The following is a 22,629-nucleotide window of genomic DNA, read 5'->3' as shown; positions in this document are numbered from 1 at the left end:
TTCCCAACATCTTCAGACTCTTGTCTGCTGCATGATGGTTCATCATGAAGTGTAACCGTTGTAACCTTACAATTTATTTTACCACCACGATGTGCAATTAATCGCCTGTCTTGAGAACTTGAACATGTGGCGTTAGATGACGGGAGACCAAAACAATTGTTCTGTTAAAACAAAAACAGTAATGTTAATTTTTTTCCCCCTCATCTCCTCCCAAACATTAAAATAAATAAAATGTGCCTACCAGGATAAAATTGATTGTTAAAATAAAGATTAAATAAGAGCTTCAATTGTTTATAGAATTGAAATCTCACATCATGTGTGCAAACCTGCTGTTTTTGGGTTGCGTTTACACTATTAGCAAATCCAAAATAGATCTGCATTGTTTTACTTTTCATCCACCAATTACCTTAAAGTGCTTGATTTAGATTTCCAAATCCAGGAGAAATAATTACAGTGATCTCACCTTTAACTTTCTCAGGCAGCACTTGCTGGTAAAATAGATCTGACTCTCAGTGTGCGACATGCTTGACAGATTAATTACGGATATGAGTCCAGTGAGGTAATTTGCCCCGTTTGACTGCGTGTTCTTGGCAGCCAAACTACATGACAGAAATATTTGCCTCATTTAGCACTAGTTGGATCTCATGCTCGCATCCAAGCACCTGGCCCCATGTTTCTTCAGAATACCTGTTAGTGGTTGTTGCTGTGTCTGAGCATGTGCATTTGCAGAAATGCTTTCATGACAGTGAGTAGGTGTATGTGTGTAAAACCACCAGTAGAAAGTGTTGAAAGCCTCAGCTAGCAAGATCGCATCCAGGGTGACTAATAAGCTTAACATGAGCACGGCTGTGTTCGCAAGCATGGTGCGGTGAAAGAAGTCTTCAGTGTTGAGAGAAATGCAGAAATGGTTCCCTAGGCTGCTACTAATTCCTTCACCCCCTCAAGCTTCAATCAGACTGTGAACTATCTTACTGTTAGCTATGGCTTCATAGTAGTTACAAAGTTCACACCAGAAGTGCAAGGCTTTATAAACAAAGTTCAGGCTAGGCTGAATTTAAAAATTTCCAGAGTTTATCCAAGAGCTGCTCATTTGTGGTTTTGGAGGCTGAAATAATGCACATTGTTCAGGACTCTTGAATAACACACACTGTAGTAACATTTATTAGGTGGACTATAGGCTATGAATGTAATTGCATTGTCTCGTATTGCCTTGCGCCATGTGCTAATTAGATTCAAATATACCATATTAGCATATTTTTATGCTCAAGCAGAAAACGTGATTATGCAATTATGTAAACTTGTGTTTCATATTCCACTCAGTCCCCTTGAACTGCAACCTCCTCATAGCTCGCTCACTCATCTGTTTAGCTACTTAGCGGCCATCTAGTAGCTATGTTGTCTTTAGGCCTAGAATCTGCGTTTGTAGCCACATGTGACTTTGCTTTGACCATGTGGCTCCTCGAAGTGTGGATTTATAAGCCACTTCACACTCCATTCCTGTGTGGGAGGAGGCTGAGTTAAAAATAGGAAGGTTTGGAGGTAGTGAGCAGCCCGCACTGTGTGAGGCGTTTAAGAACACACAGAGAACTATTGGTGTTCTCTTTGCATTCTTTATTTGTGCCAATAAACCATGTGAGTTTTAAACTATTACCAGTATCAGAGTTTATAATAGTGTCAGGACTCAGGTTACTTCTAAAAGCATTGACTTTATGTGTTGCTGACTTTGTCTACCTAAGATATCTGGTAGTTAAAGTTACTAACTTAAGACTTATTTAAACCCCACGTTCATGTGTGGGTTCATAATGTGAGCATTTACAGTGAGGCAAAAAAGAAACATTAAATTAAAGTGCAGCATGCTGAGACAATATTTTAGTTCTGTTCATACCCCTGTAAGGTATTTAGTCACAACCTTAAAATTTGCCTAACCTTAAACCAAGAACTTTCTGTGTCTAAACATGCAAAGGTCTTGTTTTTTTTAGGTTATGTTTAGATGTAATCTAAAAAGAACCTTGTGGGTTTTATGACCTCATGTAGAGATATAAAGCTGTATTTTAGGAAGTGGTTTTCTGTCTGTCTAGTTTCATCATGCTCTGGATTCTACGATCGAGACATTAGTGGAGGAGCCAAGGATTTTTTTAAATATCTTAAAGTGTAAATAATATCTTATAGTGCAAATGTTTTATAAAAAAAAACATGACCTGCGTCATGTTTCCATATAGTAAATATGTACTAAAGGTTATTAGAGCAAAATGACCAAATGTTTTTTAAATAGAAACTCTGACTTTAAAGGTCAGTTTCAAGTGTGAGTCAGAGAATTTATACTATTTATAACTGTTTGTAATAGTTTAAGGAGAAGATTCAAAGCACATGCAAAAAGCTAAGTGATGAACTTTGTTTGTGTTATAGTTATGTTTTTGTTTTTTTAACAACACTGTTTCTGTTATAATGTCAACACGTGTGATGTTGGTCACCTTAAAACCAGACCCAGTTCTGATTCTGAAAGTGGCATTTCACAACTTCTTCTCTGCTTTAATAAATCAGAAAAAGAGGTGAAGTGTTGATTTGACATGCTCATTATAGATAGGGCTGGATCAAGTGACCCTAAACCTTCCCTTAGTTACGCTGCAGACTTGCAATAGGGCTGGTGCACTGAGTATTTCTTCTTCACTCACCGTGTGTTTACACAACACTATGTATTTAATCATTAGTTCTTATTAAGCTCTGGCTCTCTTCTAAAGTGTGTCTTTTGTCCTGTCTTCCTCCCTCGGCCACCACCAGTCTGGGCAGATGGCTTCCCCTCATTGAGCCCATTTCTGGTGAAGGTTTCTTCCTGGTAAAAAGGAGTTTTTCTTTCCCGCTGTCGCCAAGTGCTTGCTCATAGGGGGTCATCTGATTATTGGGGTTTTTATTGGAGGTTTGTTCCTTTATAATATAAAGTACCTTAAGGGGACTGTTGTGATTTGGATTTAATTGGATGGATGAATGAAGAATCTTTTAAAGACTCAGACAGCTACAAACAGTTGCTGCAGTGGACACTTTTCATTTTTCTAACTTCGCTCCTCTCCGTGTCTGGCTGAAGTACCAAACCACGTATCACACACTTTGGACACTGCCTGGCAACAGGTACTCTTTGCAGGTAGACAGGCACATAGCTTCCTATGGTCTGGTACGGAGCTGCCATTGGAGAACCATGTTCAGTCCAGAGCTGGCAGACAGATATTTTAGGCCACATAAGGAAATATATTGTCTGTATTTTAAAAAACAAACAAAAAAACACCCATTGGGATACTACATTACCCATAATTCAGCTCAACAACCTCATTCCCTTAAGTGAACTGTAAAAGTGGTCCTAGAGTCTTTGTAGACATGACAAGACCGTTTAATCGCTGCAAAAAAAGATATCGTTTGATGTTCTTTGTCTTTCACCCAATTCCTGTGGTGCAGATTACCAGCGTGCTCTCTATGGCTGACTATGAAGAGGGTTTTAAAACGCTGCTAGCAGTGAGGAAAATGAGGTTCCCAAGCTTCTGCCGATGAACATTGGGGGATGGGCTGCTATTAATGACGATGAGGGGCCTCCTTACCTGTAAGGTCAGCGACCTCTAGGTGAATGCTGCAGCGCTCCTTTTCCATCTAATCTTTGGCTGTATGTCCCACATATTTCTGGTAAGGATCCAATTACTTCTGCCTGGCTGACCTCTGACCTCTTCGTCACCAGTATGAACCTCATCTTCTGACCCCAACAGTCTTACCACTGTTAACCTTCCCCATCATTCACCCGTCTGTCCCTCTCCCTGCTATCATGATTCTATAAGGAGACCTTATCTCAGTGTCCCTAATGTAAAAGTCCACTCAACTTTTCTCTGTGACTTCACTTGATATGGTTTTATACACAGTAAGTAAAATGCCATTAATCTTGTTTGGTTGTACAAAGAACAGAACAGCTGATTAGGTGGAGACTCATTTTCTCTGCCCTCTGATAAATTTACTTCTGCAGTCGTGTTCTACAGTTCCTGTTTTTCTGTATTTACAGAATGATCTTTGAACCTCGTTATAAGCTGCAGTCGATGGTTGTTAAGCCATCGCCGTCTCTTAATCACAACACAGATACCTGTTAATTACCAAATGAGTTCAAGTGTTTTTGCTGCTTAAACAAGGATTTGGGATCGATGCATTGCTTTGCTCGGGGTCGAGCAGTGAGCACTGTTGACCATTTAATGAAACGTTACAGGTTCTGTGCGCAGAGGCTGAAGGAAGTGAAGAGCTGGGAGGATAAAGCGAAGGATGTATTAATAGGCAGCTGCACGGACGACACAGTTTGGGATTGGGTCAGGGATAAAGCATGAACTTGTAAACTCACAGAGGGGCCTCTCCTTCCTCCCTCCCTCTCGCTAACTTACTCTCGCCCTCCGTGGTGTCATCAGTTAGCAGAAGTGGGCTCGATAGCCCAGGCAGGCTCTACGAGAGCAGCGATTACCCATCCTTTCTGATTCTCATCCCCAGCAGAGTTCACTCAAAGGTAATACAGTATGCATCCAGAGAGACACCAGATTTCCTCTGCCTTTGTTCTTTGACGTCTCCTGCTTTGCAAATACTATATCCATTCGATGCTATTGGCATACATGTAATTTAACAAATATCACCTTTACACTCCTATTACATAAAATCACAAAGAGGTATAGAATTTGTATATTATTCAGCCCCCCCCCCCCTTTTTCCTTTCTGCAACTGACCAGTAGCCATTAACGAGGTGCCCAGTTGACTTCAGGGTCCGTTGCACCCCCCTGGCATCCAAGGTGTGGTCTCAATGGGCCGTTTTGCTGTGATCACAGCAGGCAGTGGGAGGTTAATCCCAAGAGAATGCAAGCTCAATCTTTTCCCGCCTCCAGCTTGCACCCGGGGCCCTCACATCTCCACTTGTATAATGGCCTGACGGAGCTCTGTGGTCTGTGGCCAACACCTCTTCAGATTTCACTTCTGCTTTCTTTAGCTCTGAGAATATTGTGACATTTTTCAAGGCCTGCACCCATTACAAAGAATAACCGAGTGGGTTGCTGACCTCTCACCTTTGTGCAAAGTCTAATTATAAGTATAAGCTAAGTATATGGAAGAAACTGAATACTTAAACACTATGTAAATTTTTGTGTTGTCCAAAATATAGAAAATGAACCGTCACCAGTCATAGATATCATAAGCAGCAGAAGTGAATTTTAAATTATCAGCATGGCTCAGATATTACTAATAATTAATACTAATGAGAAACTCTAGCATGTTTTTAAAAATGTGTGCCTCCCAGTGTACAGCTATGACAATTAGCCCCCCGTTAAAACATGTTTTGATATACGTTTAGTTTGTTCGAGCACCGCTAAATAATTTCAGATGGCAGAATATGCATCTGTTTTTCCCCGGAGTCTTTTGCACATATCTGCGCGTAATTAATGTGGATTTTGACAGATGGAGAAAAAAAAAAGTCCTCGTAATAGAGAAGGGTACATGCCACAATGTGTGAAGTGCAAGCATGGAGGGAGCTTCTTGTATTATTTGCTGCCCATGCCAGCTGGACCCGACAGATTCTTACAGGTAGAAATTCGAGCAAGAAATATATGCAGGAATCATTTAAATTCAGTGCCCACCATAAATAGGCGGTGTTTTTGTTGTTACGGTTGGAAATTAATGTGAAATGTTCTCAGTGTTGTTCTAAATTTGGCATTCAGAAGACTAAACCTGTCCCGTTCGGTGTCTTTCCATCCATGGTAACCTTCGTGAAATATCCAATGAAGTGCAATTTCTTTCAATGGTAATTGTGACTGGAGGTCATTTTTAATTTAAATGCTTAAAATCCCCCCCCCCCCCCCCCCCCCCCTTTTAGTCATTGTGTGCACGCGTGTGTGTCTACGTGCACACGTGTGTGTGGTGTGTGCATCTGTTGTTAGAAACCATGTTATTTCTGAATGCATCAGGGTCTGACTTAAATATTAGTGTAACTACATTATCACAGTTTCTTTGCCTGGTAGCAAATATGTACAAATGAGGATTACAACTCTTGAGAAGGCAACAGGTCATGGTTGGTAAGCTGCCCGGGGGGGTCACTGATATAGAGTCACTTTTGACAGGCTGTGGAGGAGGCTCTATTGTTGCTGGTGTGTCTGGATGTTACCTGCAGGCACTATCACTGAGACTACAGTATTATCCTATTATTAGGCTTAGTTGTTTACGCTTATTACTGCTTGTCAGGTAGGCAGAGAATCCTTCTGAAAATGAGCATCTGCGGAAAAAATACACGACTACTTCTTTATCTCATTCAAGTACATCGGCTTAGGATAATTTTCACAGGCCTGCACGAATGTATTGATAGGACACAACAAACAGAAATGTAAGATTTATGTTTACATGGAAAATGTTTTCCTGCACCGACTTTCCCAACAGTGTTATTTGGCAGCCGACGTGAGAATGTAAGAAACGATGCATCTGTTCTCTGTGTATTAAAGCTGATAGCATTATGGTATTGCCTCTGTAGGAAGCACGATATACAGTAAGGGGGACAGCGAGGATTGAAACAGCCTTGATTAATGTCTCTGTTTGTAGAGGAAGTGAACAAAATAAAAAAAGCCCATCATATGGTCTGGCAGATTTTGGGCACTAGACCAGGGATGACAAATGTGCTCTCGCAATAATTCAATCTGCTCTCATAATTCTCTAACTTTTAGGGACAGACAGAATGAAGATTTTCCGGCAATTAAGCCGCCAAGTCAACGTCCAATAACTGTGATCAAGTGTTAGTTAAGATGCTTTTTCTCTCACTTTATCCATTGACAGATTGAGGGGTATAAAGATACTTGGTAAGTGGCAGAAAGTTACTGTGAATATGTTAACGAGAGGATTTGGTATCGGATCCAAAACGTTGTCATTTTGTTGATGTCACATTAATGATATGAAGTTTTAAGAATAACTGTGAAGGAACAGAGCTCACTTGTTGGAAGAATAAGTTTGTGATTAGCACAGCTACTGTATTCCAATGTGTATCATTGCCTTTTTAGGACAGCTTTCTTCATACTTTGAGCACTTTAACCTTGGCAGCTGAATTAAGACTGTTAACACAGAAGAAAACCCACCCTTCTGGCTTTGTTTGCTGTCTGCATACATTTTATAAATAGAATAAGAATTCACACAGCATTAAATAGGGTAACGTAAAGCTTAGAAAGTAAAGTGTGTGTTTTTGAGTATCTAAACCAACTCCAGTTGTCAAGCCTTGGGCGACGTAATGTGCAAACGGCACATGGCTGTTTAGAAAGCAGAAGGGATCAGGTACTGCTGTTGCTCAAAGTGCCTCTGGGCCAATCACAGTGTGCATGGCACTGCGGTAAACACTTTGTCTGTGTTAAATAAATCAATAACATATGAATCTCCTTCTGTTTGCAGAAAAAGACGTACGTCTTGGTGATGGTCGATCCTGATGCTCCAAACCGCAGCAAGCCAACATCTGCTTACTGGAGGCACTGGTTGGTCGTGGACATACAGGTACGCTAAGACTGAAAAACTGCGCCGCTTTAAGGAAAAACAAGACTTGTGTTTTGGTGATGGTGACACAGGCCGTGTTTGTTATTGGATTAGAAACTCATGGGGTACAAATTTATGATGTAGCGCGTGGCTGTTTAAAAAAAAAATTTCTTGAAAATTGTGCATTTTCATAATCTCGGGGTCTCACTTGGCATGTGTAGTGTTTACATCTGCACTGGGGCCGATCGTAAGGCTGAAAAATTATGAATGGTTTTTAAGCCTAACTTGGTTCAAAAAAAGGATGCCAAGTTTGAAAAATGTTAATTTTTCATATCATGTATCTTGTGCAATAAATGCCTGTGACAAAAGTGTGGGAGTAAGTCTTTCTAAATGGCTGTGAAAGTTTGCAAGGCCCTGTCAGCAGCAATTTCCCTCTGCTGCAGAGAGCCTGGGATGTGTCAATGCAGGCGTGTGAGACCGAGATTGAGGAGAGCAGCATGCGAGGCGCACACTCTTTTCTCCCATAGAGCTCCAGTCCCTCAGCTCCCCCTTCAGTGGAGAGATCTTGGCAGAATGTCCTCCCTTCATCTGTTCCCCCAGGCAGAGCAGCTCCCCCAATGATCCACACTTCTCCATATTTTACACCCCCGAAATGGGCACAGCTCCGATCCCCTTATTTCTCTTCATATTTCACTCCTTTTTATCCGTTCGTTTGTGTGTTTTCACATTCTTGCATTCTAACGCCAAATGCATGTTGAGTTGTTGATTGCCTCAAATATTTAGAGGTTTGCCGACATTTTATAATCCCCCGGTAACCGGGAGATCAACTCGGTAGATTAAGACTAGTGGTTTAAGAAACAAGCACACAAAGACGCTTCAGCGATGTATCACTGCTGCCATTTCGTTTTTATAAGGCGTGGTCATACACGAAGTAAACGGCACATTGATTTAAAGATCCAAATGTGATGTATTTGGGATGTATATTCTGGAAAACCTGCAGTAGATGTAGACTGTGCGTTCTGTGATTGAGCTCATTGGTGAGAGTTGGTTTATTTAACCACACTTTGGCTTACTGTAAGGAATCTATGAATATTTACCTCACATTTCTCACATACATCAATGATATAAAAAAAGGGAGTGATTTGCACTTTGTAAAATTGTATTAGGCATCACCTTTGCTTCTTATTTTTAAGCCAATAAAGTCTGCCTGGCTGCACGACTAGCTGTGAATAAACAAATGTCTTTCAAGTGCTCAGACAGAGCACATTTTCTCTAGCAATTCAATTTCCTGTCACTTGTGTGGGTGTTGACCTGCGTTGCCCATGTAGGGATTGGCCAATGTGATGGGATGTTTTTCTGATTGTGACTGGTGGTTGGTCAGAAGGGTTAATGAGCCTTTTGAGTGATGCCAACTGTAGTGGGAGGTGTTTAATTGACCAGGGTGCCTAGGTGACATCATAAAATCTCAGTTTTGTTTGAAGTGCCGATGTGAATGTATTGGATTTTGATTTGGTTCAGCGGTTTTGACAGCAATGTCGGTCAATTTTTGAATGAATGCATAAGTATATGTAATTCAGAAAGAAAAGACTAGAGTCACAGTCAAATATGATTGAGGATTTTTTTTTTTAATTTATTCTTTGCATTATTGTTTCATGTGAATTTAAAATAAAAAGTTCTGTGTGCTAATATTTGACATTCACTAGTTATTTGTAACAATGTGTTTGATGGTAGATTACTCTGAAAGGAAAGTTTCTTTAGCTGAAGTCAGGGGTCATGCTTTCAAATGTCAAAGGGATCAGTGTTTTGATCCTCACTCGTCAGATGGTGTGAGCTGCAGCAGCCATAGTCTTTTCATATATATTCATTAGCACAAGGTCATGCAATCTTGCCCTAGATGAGGATGTTTCCATAATTAGTGTGGATTTTTTTTTTTTTTTTTTTTTTTTTTTTTATCCATATCCAGAGTTATGAAGAAAAACATTTCTTTAATTTAACTGAGAATAAAGTGAGGTCAGGCTGGACTGAGCAGCACGGCGCTACAGATTTACACCGATATCTCCACCAAAGTCTCATTAGAGAATCAATGATAGCACAGCAAAGACCTGCTAGAGTACCTTGTGTTTAGATAGGTTCCTCACCTTACCTTGCTCTTGCTCTGCATGTTCAGCTGTTCACCTATCAAAACATGCTGCTGAGGGTTTTTTTAATTACGTGACTGCTGTGTAAGACGCACTTGAGAAGGATACTTGTGAATCAGAGTGTGAACATTATCAGGCCGACCGGACCAACCAAGTAGCAGATGTCTTTCTTTTGGAATGATTATCAATAGTAATCTTAAGATAATGACATTGTGTTGTTGCGATTAACATATTTGCCTTGTGCATAAAAGGTCTCTGGTTTCAGACACAAAACCAGCTTCAGGGGTCACAAGCTGGTGTCGGTCCAAAGCCCTGCTGTAAAATCTGTGGCACATCCAAGTGTGGTTTACTCAAACCAGAAAATACAGCTCAGTCCTGATGTTGCTAAAGCTCAGTTCAATTCAAATTTATTTATATAGCACCAAATCACAACATCAGTTGCTTCAACAATCAGACAACTTCCTGTGAGCAAGCACTTGGAGACAGTGGGAAGGAAAAACTTCCTTTTAACAGGAAGAAACCTCCAGCAGACCAGACTCAGGGAGGGGCGGCCATCTGCTGCGACCAGTTGGGGGTGAGGGGGAGGGACAAAAGACACACTGTGGAAGAGAGCCAGAGATTAATAACAACTGTGGGCCAAGCTAGTTAAGTTAAATGGGGGGAAAAAATCCTGACAGCAGTTTTGATACGTTGATAAATGAGAGAACACATCCGTATAATTATGAGTCTGCCTGCTATCAAAGAACCAAGTGTGGGATAATAAACCAAATTACTAAAGTGTGGGTTTAGCTAAACTGAGATTTAGGAAAAGACTTGCTTCAACTATTTGGCTTGGATTGTAGCTGTGCTTTAAAGTCTGTGTTAAACAAACAGCATTAAGTCAGATTCTGGTTTTAACTACGCGTTAAGTAGTCCCTCCGTTTTAGCTCCTTTGTCATTTTTCAAAATAAACCCAACTGGGTCGAGCTGTTATTTGTGCCTGACACAGTAGGAAAAAATCCCAAAAATAAATGTAACTATATCCAACAGCATCAGCAAACATTTATAAACATGCCGAACAACTGTACAAATACAATTTGAAGACAATCATATTTTAATGTTTGTCAGGTGTTAAATCTTTTATTTAACTGTGTATCACATATCACATCTTTACTTTTGGCTGCCAAGAACAATTCACTCCAGCAATTAAGTGTAAACTGTGTGGCTGGGTGTCTTGTCTTCTCTCACCAGCTGTCCACTTTTCTGTGAGAGCTCGCATTATTAGATGCTCTATATGCATTTTTCATTGCGACTGCCCATTTTCCCTGACCCCCTGAACAACAGTAACAATCATTTAGAATCTTCTGCAGCACACGCTGTTTTTTTTTTTTTTTGTTTTGTTTTGTTTTTGGGGTTTTTTTCATCAATTGTGGACAATTACCAAAATAACCATCAACAGATTGTTGTCTCGCTCTCGAAGTCGAATTCCAGATTGTGAGCCTCTCCCTCCCTCTCTTTGCTCTCCCAGAGACTAAATCAATACAGATGTTCGGGTACGGACTCGCAGCAATAATTACTATAACAAGCAAATCATTAGTACCTGAATAGAGTTAGCATATATATAAACTGCACTGGGTGTTACTTTAACTTTCTAATACTCTCATTATTTTGGTGCATGTTGAGTCAACATGATGCAATATGAAGTTGCAAAGCAGTGCTATAGTTAATGCACTTTTGCACTCACTGGTTAGAAAGAGATAAAAAAGCCTTAGGTTTTTATAGATAATTATAGCCAGACCAATATCATCAGCTGATATTCAGGGAGCAGATTGTCCGATATGGAATGATATTTAAAAAAATATTCTTATAAAACACGGTGCAGGAAAGATGATTTAAAATGTTCTCATCTAGTTCATTGTGCAGCAGAATGCCTGCAACTTTGTTTACAATGCTCCATACATGAAGACTGATGTCCAGGATGTCCCCTGCCCCTTGCACTTTGAGCTGGGATACACTCAGTATATTAAGTCAGTGTCAGTGACTTTGCAGTATTTTTAGCATGCAAAAGCAATACAGAGATGATTATTGGATTTTTCAGAGCTCCAACTTTTTTCTGCAGTTATTCTACAGTCTGTTTATAGCCACCAGAAGCAGAAACACTAAGGCTACCATGCAGCAGCCATCATCCGAGCTCAGATACATTTCTTTAAACAAGACATGAGATTTACGACCCCTCGTAGCCTGTTTGGACTCCGATCACTCTGTCCTGTTTTGAGGATTGGAAGCCATCACATATCAGCTTCCTCTTCATGACTAATCGAAGGCCAGTTGCATGCACATCCTTCGTGCATTCGCGATTATGGTGCATGAGGGACTTGCATGCTTTAACATCCATCTCTGTTGTAGCGGCTCCCAAAGCAGGACACTGCCTGCGTTCTGCTGCTGCTCAGGCAAATACAAACAGTGAAGTATTGTGACTGTGTCAGACCAGCTGGCTTTGTGTTTGTGAGTTCTGAGGCCTGCAGAGATCATCTGCTCCACACCTCAAGATGTCCTTTATCTGCAAAATATTAGACGTGCAATGCCTCGCAGCATTTCATTCACCATTTAGCTCTTGAAAGCATTAAAATTTTAGCATTTTCTTTCTTTCTTTTCTTTTTTTTAAAACTCTAAACACCTCATCTTAAAGGACCACAAAAACACAGAAAAGAGGACAAGAGTTGCATGTTGGCACAGACTGTTTTGAAACAACAACAACAGATTCTCGTTGTACTTATTTACCATTATTGTGAATATGTTTAGTGTGTGTCTTTTCAGGAGATATTGTGTGTTTTACATGCACTGAGACATTTCTGCCTGTGCACTCAGTGATGAGCCTTTATCCAAAGTTTATAGTTGATGTGAAGTTTTGCAAAAACTGTCAGTTTTGCAGATCATTACTCTCTAAGAAGCATTCAACAATAGCGTTGCAATTTTAACCTCTGCAATAGCCTCAGAGTTTGTTTTAGCAAAATACCTGTCCAATATTGCAAATAAACATACATAATTGTATTGTTCGTTATCCCGTAATTATCCCTACTGTGGCATGTTATGATTTAAGCGTTTATTTTTGACAGACAGCTGCCCCCATATGGAAGCCAAAAACAGTTTCCCAAAGGCCAGGCGAACCATAGCTAGCTTCATTGTGAGAACAAAGAACCATTGGTATTATTCATAATTAAACTCTTATTGTGTACTCTGCTGAATATTTCCATTCTTCTGCCTCTCTCCTGCTCACTCTCATTTCCCCTCTCGATACTTTGCACCTCGTGCTGGGAACATCTGTCTGGCGTCAGAGCGGAGCCTGGCTGTGCAGATTGGAGCAGGTAGAGGAGCACATTGTAGCCCAGCTAATGATGAGAGTGTCTGCCCTCTCTCTTGGAGGAGACGCAAGCTGCTGCTTCACGCTCGCTCACTCCACTCATACGCCCAGGGAAACAGATTTCCAAACATATGCAGTATGTTTTTAATCCAGTTGAGCACTTCATTTCCCAGCAAACACAAATAACCTTACGGGACATCCATATCTTATGACAAGGGGGTGGGCGCAAAGGAAGTGAACAATTTTCCTTTTTAATGTGATTTTTTTTCTCCCTCCAAAGTTGCTAAACATGCTCATAACCCAGGTTAACAGTTTGCTTGTTTGTGGTTTCGCAAACTTTTACGCAGAAGTGCCTACTGACTCCGAGTCCTGTGAAGCAACTTTATCCAGTCTAAACTCCACTCGGTGCACCTGTTGTCATCCTTTGTTTAAACTTAAACTGACAGGATAAACACATGTTCTTTGTGGTAAGTGTCTTAAAGAATACGAACAGATTGTTGTCAGTAACATAAATATGTGAAGTAAAGCGGAGCACCTGTTTAAGCGATTGATGACGAGAGTTGTGCCAGAATTTAAAGAATATTTTCAAAAGTTTCAAGATATCGACATAAAATTGTGTATTAGATATCATATTTTGTATTTTAGCTCGAATTAGTTTAACCCTGATAAAGTTTTGCACGCAGGTCATTCATCCCCCCCCTTTTTTTTTTTCCCGTAACAAGCCAAAAGTCTCCCCTGGTTCAAGTCAACAATAGTCCTTAACAGTGAAGCACAGCTGGAGGTGCTTAAGCATTTAGAACATATGCTCATCCTGTCAACTAGAGCCAGGCTGAATGTCAGAGGTGGTATTACATGGAGTTCATCTTTTGGACTCCCTCCCTGCAAAAAAATATCAACTCCAGCAGCCTTTCCTCTTCGTCTCTGCCGTTTTAGGACGCTAGTCTTTGTTAGTTCTTGCTTTATTTTTCTTGCATTACTTTTTTCTTTCGCGCAGCCGTCATGTATGTCTCTGATGTCTGCATCCAGGGACGTGTGTGTATGTTTGAAAGAAGTTGGAGGAGTGCTAGCAGGACAAAAATCAATGCTTTGTGAAGCGACATGCCAACTTGCCTGGCGCTTTTTTGCATCTCGACAGCCCTTGTCTTGAGTACAAACACCATGTAATAATACATCAATGTTATCTTACTTGCAGTTTATTAACAAACAGGTTCTTCTTCAGTGTGGGCTGCTGCTCTCACTGTTCTCTGCCACCTAAAGGGAGAATTACATAAGAATCCTCCGCTCAGTTGTCAGCTCCATCCCCCGTCCACATACAATAAACACACACTCAAGTGCACGCACGCTTATACGCACACACAATACTGTAGCTGATAACAGACCAAGCCTCTTGCCATCTCTATAACAACTGACCTCCCCGCCACGGTTGCTGTGGTGAGATGATTGAGGAGGTTTCACTGCATGAAGAACGTGAGCTGCGATGGTTTCCTGTGAGCAATTGGAAAGGTTGTTTGGGCGCAGAGGGAATAATCAGCATTTACGCGTGGCCTAATAACAACCCAAATTCCTGTTTGTATTGTCATGTGAATTAAATTTCTCGGGGGGTGGGGGAGAGTTGAAGCATCCAAAATCGCATCTCTTGCACATTTATTTTTATTTAAGCAGATAGGTCTACTGTGTCAGCGTGCTGGATTAATTTCCAGCCTGAGCCCTGTCCTGGATATATCACGAATGCTCTCCAAGAAAACAAGGACAACCTGGAAAGCCCTCTTTGATCCAGTCTGTCACACTAGAGCCTTGTAGGGGGAAAAAAGAGCAGATTGGACCTTGTCCATGAGAATGCAGTTTAAGAAACCAGTAGCTATGCACACATTAAGGCACTTCTTTTAATATGTGCCCCCTTTCTTCACACCCACGACCATTGTGTATAAAATCCTGTTTTTCCTGAAAAGATTTCTCGTCGCAGCCGCAGACAATGTTCCCCCACACAAGCTGTCGTCTTTGTCATCCCCCCACCCTCCACACACCCCCCACCTTCCACTTCAGTCAGTAAAGCAGGATCTTTGGCAGTCGGCCCCGCGTGCGAATTTGTGCGTTTCAGGGTACAGGTGGGGGGGGATTGACGGAGTCTGCCTACCTGTTCCCCCTGTAAAGTGGTCAATTTTTGACAGACGTGGAGAGGGGAGGAAAAAGCGGGCGCGGAAACCACAAAGAGAGGGGCGGGCAAATGAACAAATGTCAGGGTTAGCGGGGGGTTGCTCGGGCCGCAGCCGTGGAAAATGCTTCCTCTTAGGGGTGTCTCCTGGAGAAGGGGAGTGAGGCATGCTGATAAAAACAACTCACTAACAATTATGCTCACCTAAAATAGCCCTTACTTAAGTATATGGCATGCTTGCCAGTTAATTGTACACAAAAACAAAGACTTCACAAAGGACCTCCTGCAGCCAATGTATTTTCTTGTATTTTGGCATGATAATTAAGTGTGACAGCTATGAATGCAAAGTTGACAGATATTATAGGGGCCTGTCTAAATGTACGTACTGATTGTTTGGATTCCAAAAGTTATCCTAACTGTAAAAGTCGGAAAGTGGAGCGTAGTGCAAAGATCTACAGTGTATTGTGTAATGGATAAATAATTACAACTGGTAAGAAAGCGCAGCACACGTGCCCAGAAAGCAGTGTGCACGGTATGTCAGAGTTACCGACGCTTGGTGGTGGAGTTTTGACAGTTATCTGTAGAGACGGATAGAAAAATAGGCTGGCTCGGTTTTACTGATATTAAATAAATATTGTGCCCGTTTCTGTGAATGTAACAATGCTTGACAATTACTAACATTGGATAATAAAGGAGCCCTTTCTCCGCAGATTACAGCCCATATCTGGTCTCAACCAAGCAGCTGACTGCAAGGGATTTTAATGACAGTGCTCCTAATATTCCCAGGAGATAATGCTTTTTGTAATGGCAACTGAAAATCGGCCGTCAATAGAAAGCATTCACTAGAATCCGGTATTTTATGCTTATTACACTTGAGTAATTTCAGTATGAATGCTGCATTTCTTCTGAGTTGCTCTCTGGATTTGTTCAAGTTGTTCTTATTGATATGCTGTAGGACTAACAAACATAAAATCTACTAAGACCTCTGATCTGTACCATTGACCATTATCATAGCCAAGAGGTTTGTTGCAATGTGGTATTTTTATGCTACACTTGGTGAGAAACCTGTTTACATTCCAGGGTGCTGTATAGTTCACTTCTCTCTGCAGCTCAGTCGGATTCCAAAGCACTGTATAGATTTCTTTCAGCTGATGAAATTAAAAAGACAGCAGTGTGTGTGTGGTGTGCCTTCCAGCAACGCGATTTGCCTGCGAGTTCACGATACGGGTTGAAAGGGGAGTTCCTTTGGGGAGGATTAAATAGCTCCCTCTCTTCCTTCCCTCCTCCCCTGCCCTCCATACTTGCAGAACACAAACAGCTTGCAGGGCTGTACAGTACTTGTACAACATGTTTGCCACAGTGCTGCTCACAGGTAACAATAAGCCAAGGTCAGAGGTTAAGAGGGATTGTGGAGCTCGGATTCTTGTGCGTTCCTCTGGCAAACATTGTGCACGCACAGGCACATGAATCAGTGCCCATAGTATAGCTGGGAGAAAGTGAGAGTGAGAGACAGAGAGGGTGAGCTGGCTCAGTAGAGAAGGGGGTATCAAGAAGAACGAGACCAGGGCTGGCTGCATGAAGACATGTGAGGCAGGTCTATAAGGTTAGGACGGTGATAGTTTGCAGTCTTTTAAGCTGCTCTGACGCCAGTTAGGCATCTGCGCAAAAATAAAACCTGATGTTAAAAAGAGAGAGCTTAAAAAGGAGCTGTGCTGATCATAGAAATTGCACCTGCTGAGAATGGGCACTGTCCTCTCCAAAAAACTGACAGCCCTAGATGTTTGTTCAATCCGCTTAAAAGGACCCATGTTTGTGTAATCTTCTTATACGAAGAACAAAAAGGAAGTGTTCGAAAATGCTTGAATATGTCTGCTCTTAATGTCCTCCTACAAACAGTCAACGTAGATTTCTTTTAACCTTAAAAACACTCTTCAGCTCCACCTGAATGAAAATGATAGGGGGCTTTTTAATCAGTGGCACAGAAAGTACTCAAACATTTTACTTGAGTAAAAGTAGCCATGCCACAGTGTTAGTTGTGCATTTAAACTGAAATAAATTCAGTACAATTTGGAAAATACAGGAAAGGAAAGAGATATGTTGCCATATTTTGATTATTATGTTCACATAAGAAAAACTCTAATGTAGATCGCTGGATTCCACTTGATTTAGAGTACTTGATTTCTTGACGTCTTTAACCGAAGGGGTAGAAGATCAGAGAACATTTATTGACATATTTTGTTATGAGGATTTCATGGTATCAGTGTCACCTGCTGGGGGGAAAACATGAGTTGTTGTATCTTCTTCGAATTAAATTGTTCCAGAAGGCTTTCTGTCCTTTTCTCTATTGATTTAAGCTCACCCCTTTTCTATAGGTTTGTTTTATGGGAGATCATAGAGGTGAGCAGCTGATGAACATGGATTTTGAATCTCTTGGGTTAGATTTAAAAACCAGAATGAAAGTCTGTGAAACCAGCTCTCTGCCTCCATCAATGTCTTTGAATGGGAAGGAGATTATCCATTTAATCTCTTAATCGTGCGTACTGTATACATAGCTGGTCCTGTGCCTAAAACCCCATCCTGATCAGATCACAGCCGCCGTTTGCGATGTTTCCATCTAGCCCACAGACTATTTCAGGTGAACACCAACTCTGTTTCACATGATCCTCTCCAACTGTCAGCATATTACACCCTTGGTGCCCTGTTAAAATGAAACCCAGACCAATGGTGCATAAAATTGAATGTGGAAATATGTAGATTTTAAAGTACAGCTTTTTAAAAATCCCTCATTCCCACAAATGTATTCAGAATAAAGGCAGCTGTTTCATAACATGAATTAGGTTACTGTACATTTTGCGCAGTATATTTTCCCCAAAAGTAGGAATTAATAATGAAGATGCTTTTTGGCCTGAAATTGCTATTCAAACAATTATGTACTTAGTTTCTTCCAACAAATGCATTCCACATTATTGTTTTGCCTCATAGCAAAGCACCTAAAAGACTAAAACCTTTCATTCCAGCAAAGGCCGCTATTGGTCACCGTCAATAAAAGCATAAAAGCATTTATTTCCCACGTTTGTCAAATTAACAGCATACTCCATCTCCCATAGGACTTGTAAGGTTCATTAACCTTTCTGTGAAGTGGGACAGGTTTCCAGCAGTTACCATAACCTCTGTCTCGCTCCTGCCTCAATTATAATAGAAGAATTAAACATCCAGCGATTCAAAACAGTAATGCTGCCTCTTAAATCCCTTTGTACCAGCTCTCAGTTGTTAATGACTAAAGACACTGAATGAACTGTGGAGTTATCAACAGATGTAACTGTGGACAGAAGCAAATCAAATGGCTACTCTGCACAGCGAGATTACTGAATATACATGTACAGTTTCTGTTTTGTGGCCAGAATGTACTTTTTCCAAAAACATTTATTGTGTTTTCTAATAGTATGTCGACTTTATGACTTTGGCTTTTTGTGAATAACGCATATTTGGCTTAATTTAATCGAAAGACTGTGTTACCACTGTGCGGAAACAATACGTGACGATTTAATTGTTGTAAATTGTAAGCTGCTTGCCCAAAGTTTTCCTACGAATCTAGACCTCGGCCAACCGCCCCTCCAAAGTCAAAAGAACAACCTGACCTTGAGCTAATTAAATGGTCAATTACACGCCTGTTGATCTCTTTTAATTTCTTAATAATTCCATTAACTGTGTGGGAAAGAGTTAGTTCTCTTGTCCACCTACTCCTCCTTCATCCTCCTCTCCCTCTGACTCCCTTCCTCCTACTTCATGTGCCAGCCCACAAGGTTTTTGATTCTCATTTATTTTGTGTCACTGTTCACAGCTAAAAAAAAAAAAGATGATTTAATTCAGTGCCATGGACTCGTCAGTAAGCTCCAACCTCCTCCTCTGCCCCCCTTACATCTCCCCCGTGCTTTTATGTACTAATCAAATCCAGCACGTGTCTCGACGTATTTGTAGGCCTACCGCTCTATTGTAATTTCTTCATCTACAATCTCCATGGATTTCCAGTCTTGCCGGCAGAAACCAGCGAAGCCATGAAGCGCGGAGGCCTCGTGCTTGTGCGTGCATGTCCTCTGATGCTACTTGTAGGCAAGCTCAGGCTGGGATTTTCCAGTGCCACCCCCGTCAGTGGGAAGCCCTACATGGGGACATGTCAGCGCCTTGTTTGCTTGTTGTGCTGATGAAGCTGGGGGTGGGGCGAGTGGGCAGCCTTGTTCTGGTTCCAGGATTCCCTTCAAATGAGTCAGCCAGCCCCCACTCAAACTGACTGTTACCTTGGGAACTCAAGCTTGGGCTTCCCTCAACAGTACTAAAGTACAGACTCATCAGCACCCATACTTGCTAACACACACGCAGTAGGTGTAAGGGAAGCAGCACCCAGGTTGGATAAAATTAGCTTATTAAAGCTCTCTTTGGCCTGTACTCTGTCCTGTTAGGCCCAATCTGCTCACTGAGTTTGAGATGACCAGCCCAGCACAGCCACTTTGTAATGTGTGCAAATTAGACTGAATAGATGAGTGCGATAATGAGTTTGGGCGGCTAGTTTCTTAAGTCAGTGATTTGAGTAATAGCATCCCACCCTGCTAATGAGCATTACCAAAGGAGTGTAGGTTTAGCATGTCACAGTGTGTCAGGTGATTTCAGCGGTGGCTGGAGTTCACTTAATAACTGGACTGTTTATGTTTCCATCTCAGGTTCATTACCGAAGCCCAATGAGTTTCTTTACTGAAGCTATTAGTCCAGCAGGCTATTGTTAAGTGGCTTAATTTGTTCATGCACTGAAGCAGATCAAGGATGACGCCCCCAGTTCCTTTTACCCTCTCCTCCAAATTATATTTTTCTACTAACCATACACCCCAGATTCCATCCCATTCGGTTCAAAAGACACAGCCACAAATACCACTAAAAATGCTTTGACTTAGTACATGTTTTAAAGACATTGTAGCTGTGTGTGACTACTTGGATAACTCTTGATAATTCCATCACTGTAGTATATTTGAATGTATAAGATGAAGTTTACCACTTGTGCATTTTCCTGCATTTTGATGGTGTACAGCTGCCTCACTAACTGTACAAAAATGAGCATAACCCGTATGTTAAAAGTGTCAGCCTTTCAGTACCAGCTCAGCCAATAAGCAAAAGCTGTGCTTATTGGCTGAACATATTGGCAACTCCCAGGTCATGCAGTACTGTGCTTTGTCAAGGCCTGTTAGTGAGCCATCAGCAATATCAATGTATCCAGTCCTAGTTAATAGTGATGTACACTTGGCTTGTAGTGTGCTGTTAGCTATGAAGCTACTCTTCAGCATTAGTTAATTTTTGTTATAATAGAAATCATGAAGCAAAAAGAAACTCTATATACCTGCTGTCTTGCAGCTAGCTCCACAAAGACACAAGCCACGCCAGAGAATATAGTAACCTTTTTTGTGTGCCCACTTTCCACCAGCAAGCTAAAGTTGTTTACCTGAGCTGCTAATGAAGCAATGCTATCCATGTGACAAACACTCTGCACTCACTAGGGCTTATTAAAATAATAGTATCTTGCTGGTTTGCCAGTGGAAAACCTTCAATGTGCAGAACTAGGAAAAGTTCACTGTGCATTATTAGTAACATAACATGTACATCCAGTGTAGCTAAAAACGAGTAGGTTCTGTTGGTTGGTAGAAAGGTGGCTCCTCGTGACGGCTGCGGGGGGAATTGCATGTAAAACACCAGAACACTACCACATGGTAATTAACAAATAATGCACCACACACAAGTGCAAATGCTGAAAACAGCATTAGTCACTCACGTAGTTTGCGTTGTAGGCTCTACAAAGATTCACCATAGAAGTCTAAATCAGACGTTAGGCGGCTTTCCTCCTAACCCTGAATAATCTTTAATGTGCAGTCGTGTTGAGGGATCCTTAAAGAGCAGTAATGAAATCTTAAGCTGTTATCTTAAGTTGCAGTTACTCTACTGGAAATACTCTGTGTATACAGAGCATGCAGGCAACGGAAAACATGAAGCCCACTCACTAGTGGGGAATGCACTAGACTGTCCTTTAAGTCCAGGAAAATTTTAGGCATGCTTTGCTTATGTGATAACAGCTTAGTGATAGTTGCCTCAGGTGGGCTAAATAGTAGCAGGAGTTCACAGTTGAATCTGTAAATTCTTCTGGCCAATACCTGTTGTCTTTTAGGCCACCAGATTTACAGCAATATGTGAAATTGCTCAATTATATCAGCCTCCGACTTCTTCGGAGGCTCAGCAGTCACTGTTGTGCTGATTAGGAGGATTGGCACAGTCACAACACATGGGTGAGATGACAAACCAGTTACACGTCAGCCCGATTAAATCCTGAGTGGTACCCCAGACTGTAACACATAGTGGCTTTTAGTTTTCTCCGTTGTTAGCCAAAGTTTATGAAGCCAGATCAACCATAATCCCAAATGTGTGGCTGTAGAATACTTGCTTGGTGCCATCGTCCTAAAACTGAAGTAAAGACGAGGAAAAGCAAGAGTGTACCGCAAGTGTTCCTTCTTCTAGTTTAAAGTTTGGCATGGGGCCTGGACAGGTTTGGCAAGGATGAAGTAACCCATCTGAGATGAAGTAACAACCTTTAGAAAACTGGCAACTTTTTCCACAGTGCTCACAAACTGTTGGCTGGCTGTCAGTTTTTGCTAAGCTTTTGGTGCCCAGTATTGATCATATCTGAGCTTTTATGCAGGAGAATGACACTTACATGGCCATAAACATGGCGTCACAGTTGGTGGCCAAAGTTGGCGGCTGAAAGATTGTTTCCACATCCTATCTGAGGATCAGGTCATTAAAAGGTGTCATGCATGCAGCTGTTTATGTGTTGTAATCATCCAGTATCGCTGCTCAGGGCAAAAACTAAAACGGGGATTTCGAGGAAACCTTTTCAGCATGAGTAGAGATACCGGAGAAACCCCTGTGGTGTAAAAGAAGTGGCACACGCCACAAGTTTGAACTCGACTGATGGGAATGTCTGCTATGCTGATAAAGACAACAGCGTGCATAGGAGAGCCTGCCTTTGACTGGGTCACTGCTCCTATAGTTCCTGTGCATTTTGGGACATAAAAGAAAGGGGGTGGGGGCTGAATCCAGACTCACAAAATATTCTAATTTACTGCATAATTTTTTACTGTTTTGTAAGCAAAATGTTGTATACTTTGCCTAAACTCTGAATAATTTTGAACATAAATTTGGTGCTTTTTCCATTTATATCTGGATTACACGTTCTGTAGTTGAGCAATGATGCGATTTTTCTGTGTTTAACCTGTAAACCGTGAGGTTCCTTGTGAGGCAAGGACTTTTAATTCACAATAACCCTGCAAATGAATGGGCTGATTACTGAGGCGAAGATGAGGAGGTAGTCATAAGCACTTGGCTTGAGTGGAATCGGCAAGGGAGGGTGGAGGGGAGGGGTGGCGGTGGCAGTACAAGTCCAGCCTCAGAAATAGAGCTGTGAACACCAT

At 41.4% G+C, this 22,629-nt stretch overlaps 1 protein-coding gene across 2 annotated transcripts in view; it reads left to right on the top strand.

Annotated features, from left to right (window-relative positions):
• The window catches only part of LOC146656941 (phosphatidylethanolamine-binding protein 4-like), a 52,810-nt gene that overhangs the window by 16,068 nt on the left and 14,113 nt on the right, over positions 1–22,629 (top strand). For both annotated transcript variants that reach the window (XM_085426880.1, XM_085426879.1), the window contains one exon: positions 7,420–7,518. In XM_085426880.1, the coding sequence (XP_085283006.1) occupies positions 7,420–7,518 (99 nt within the window). The remainder of the gene's footprint in view (positions 1–7,419; positions 7,519–22,629) is intronic.

The sequence above is a fragment of the Rhamphochromis longiceps genome, linkage group LG12 (assembly GCF_057381845.1).
Source record: "Rhamphochromis longiceps isolate RC_006_pf linkage group LG12, R_longiceps_female_GT1.1, whole genome shotgun sequence".
Classification (NCBI taxonomy): Eukaryota; Metazoa; Chordata; class Actinopteri; order Cichliformes; family Cichlidae; genus Rhamphochromis; species Rhamphochromis longiceps.
This window is presented reverse-complemented; position numbering and strand designations above follow the sequence as displayed.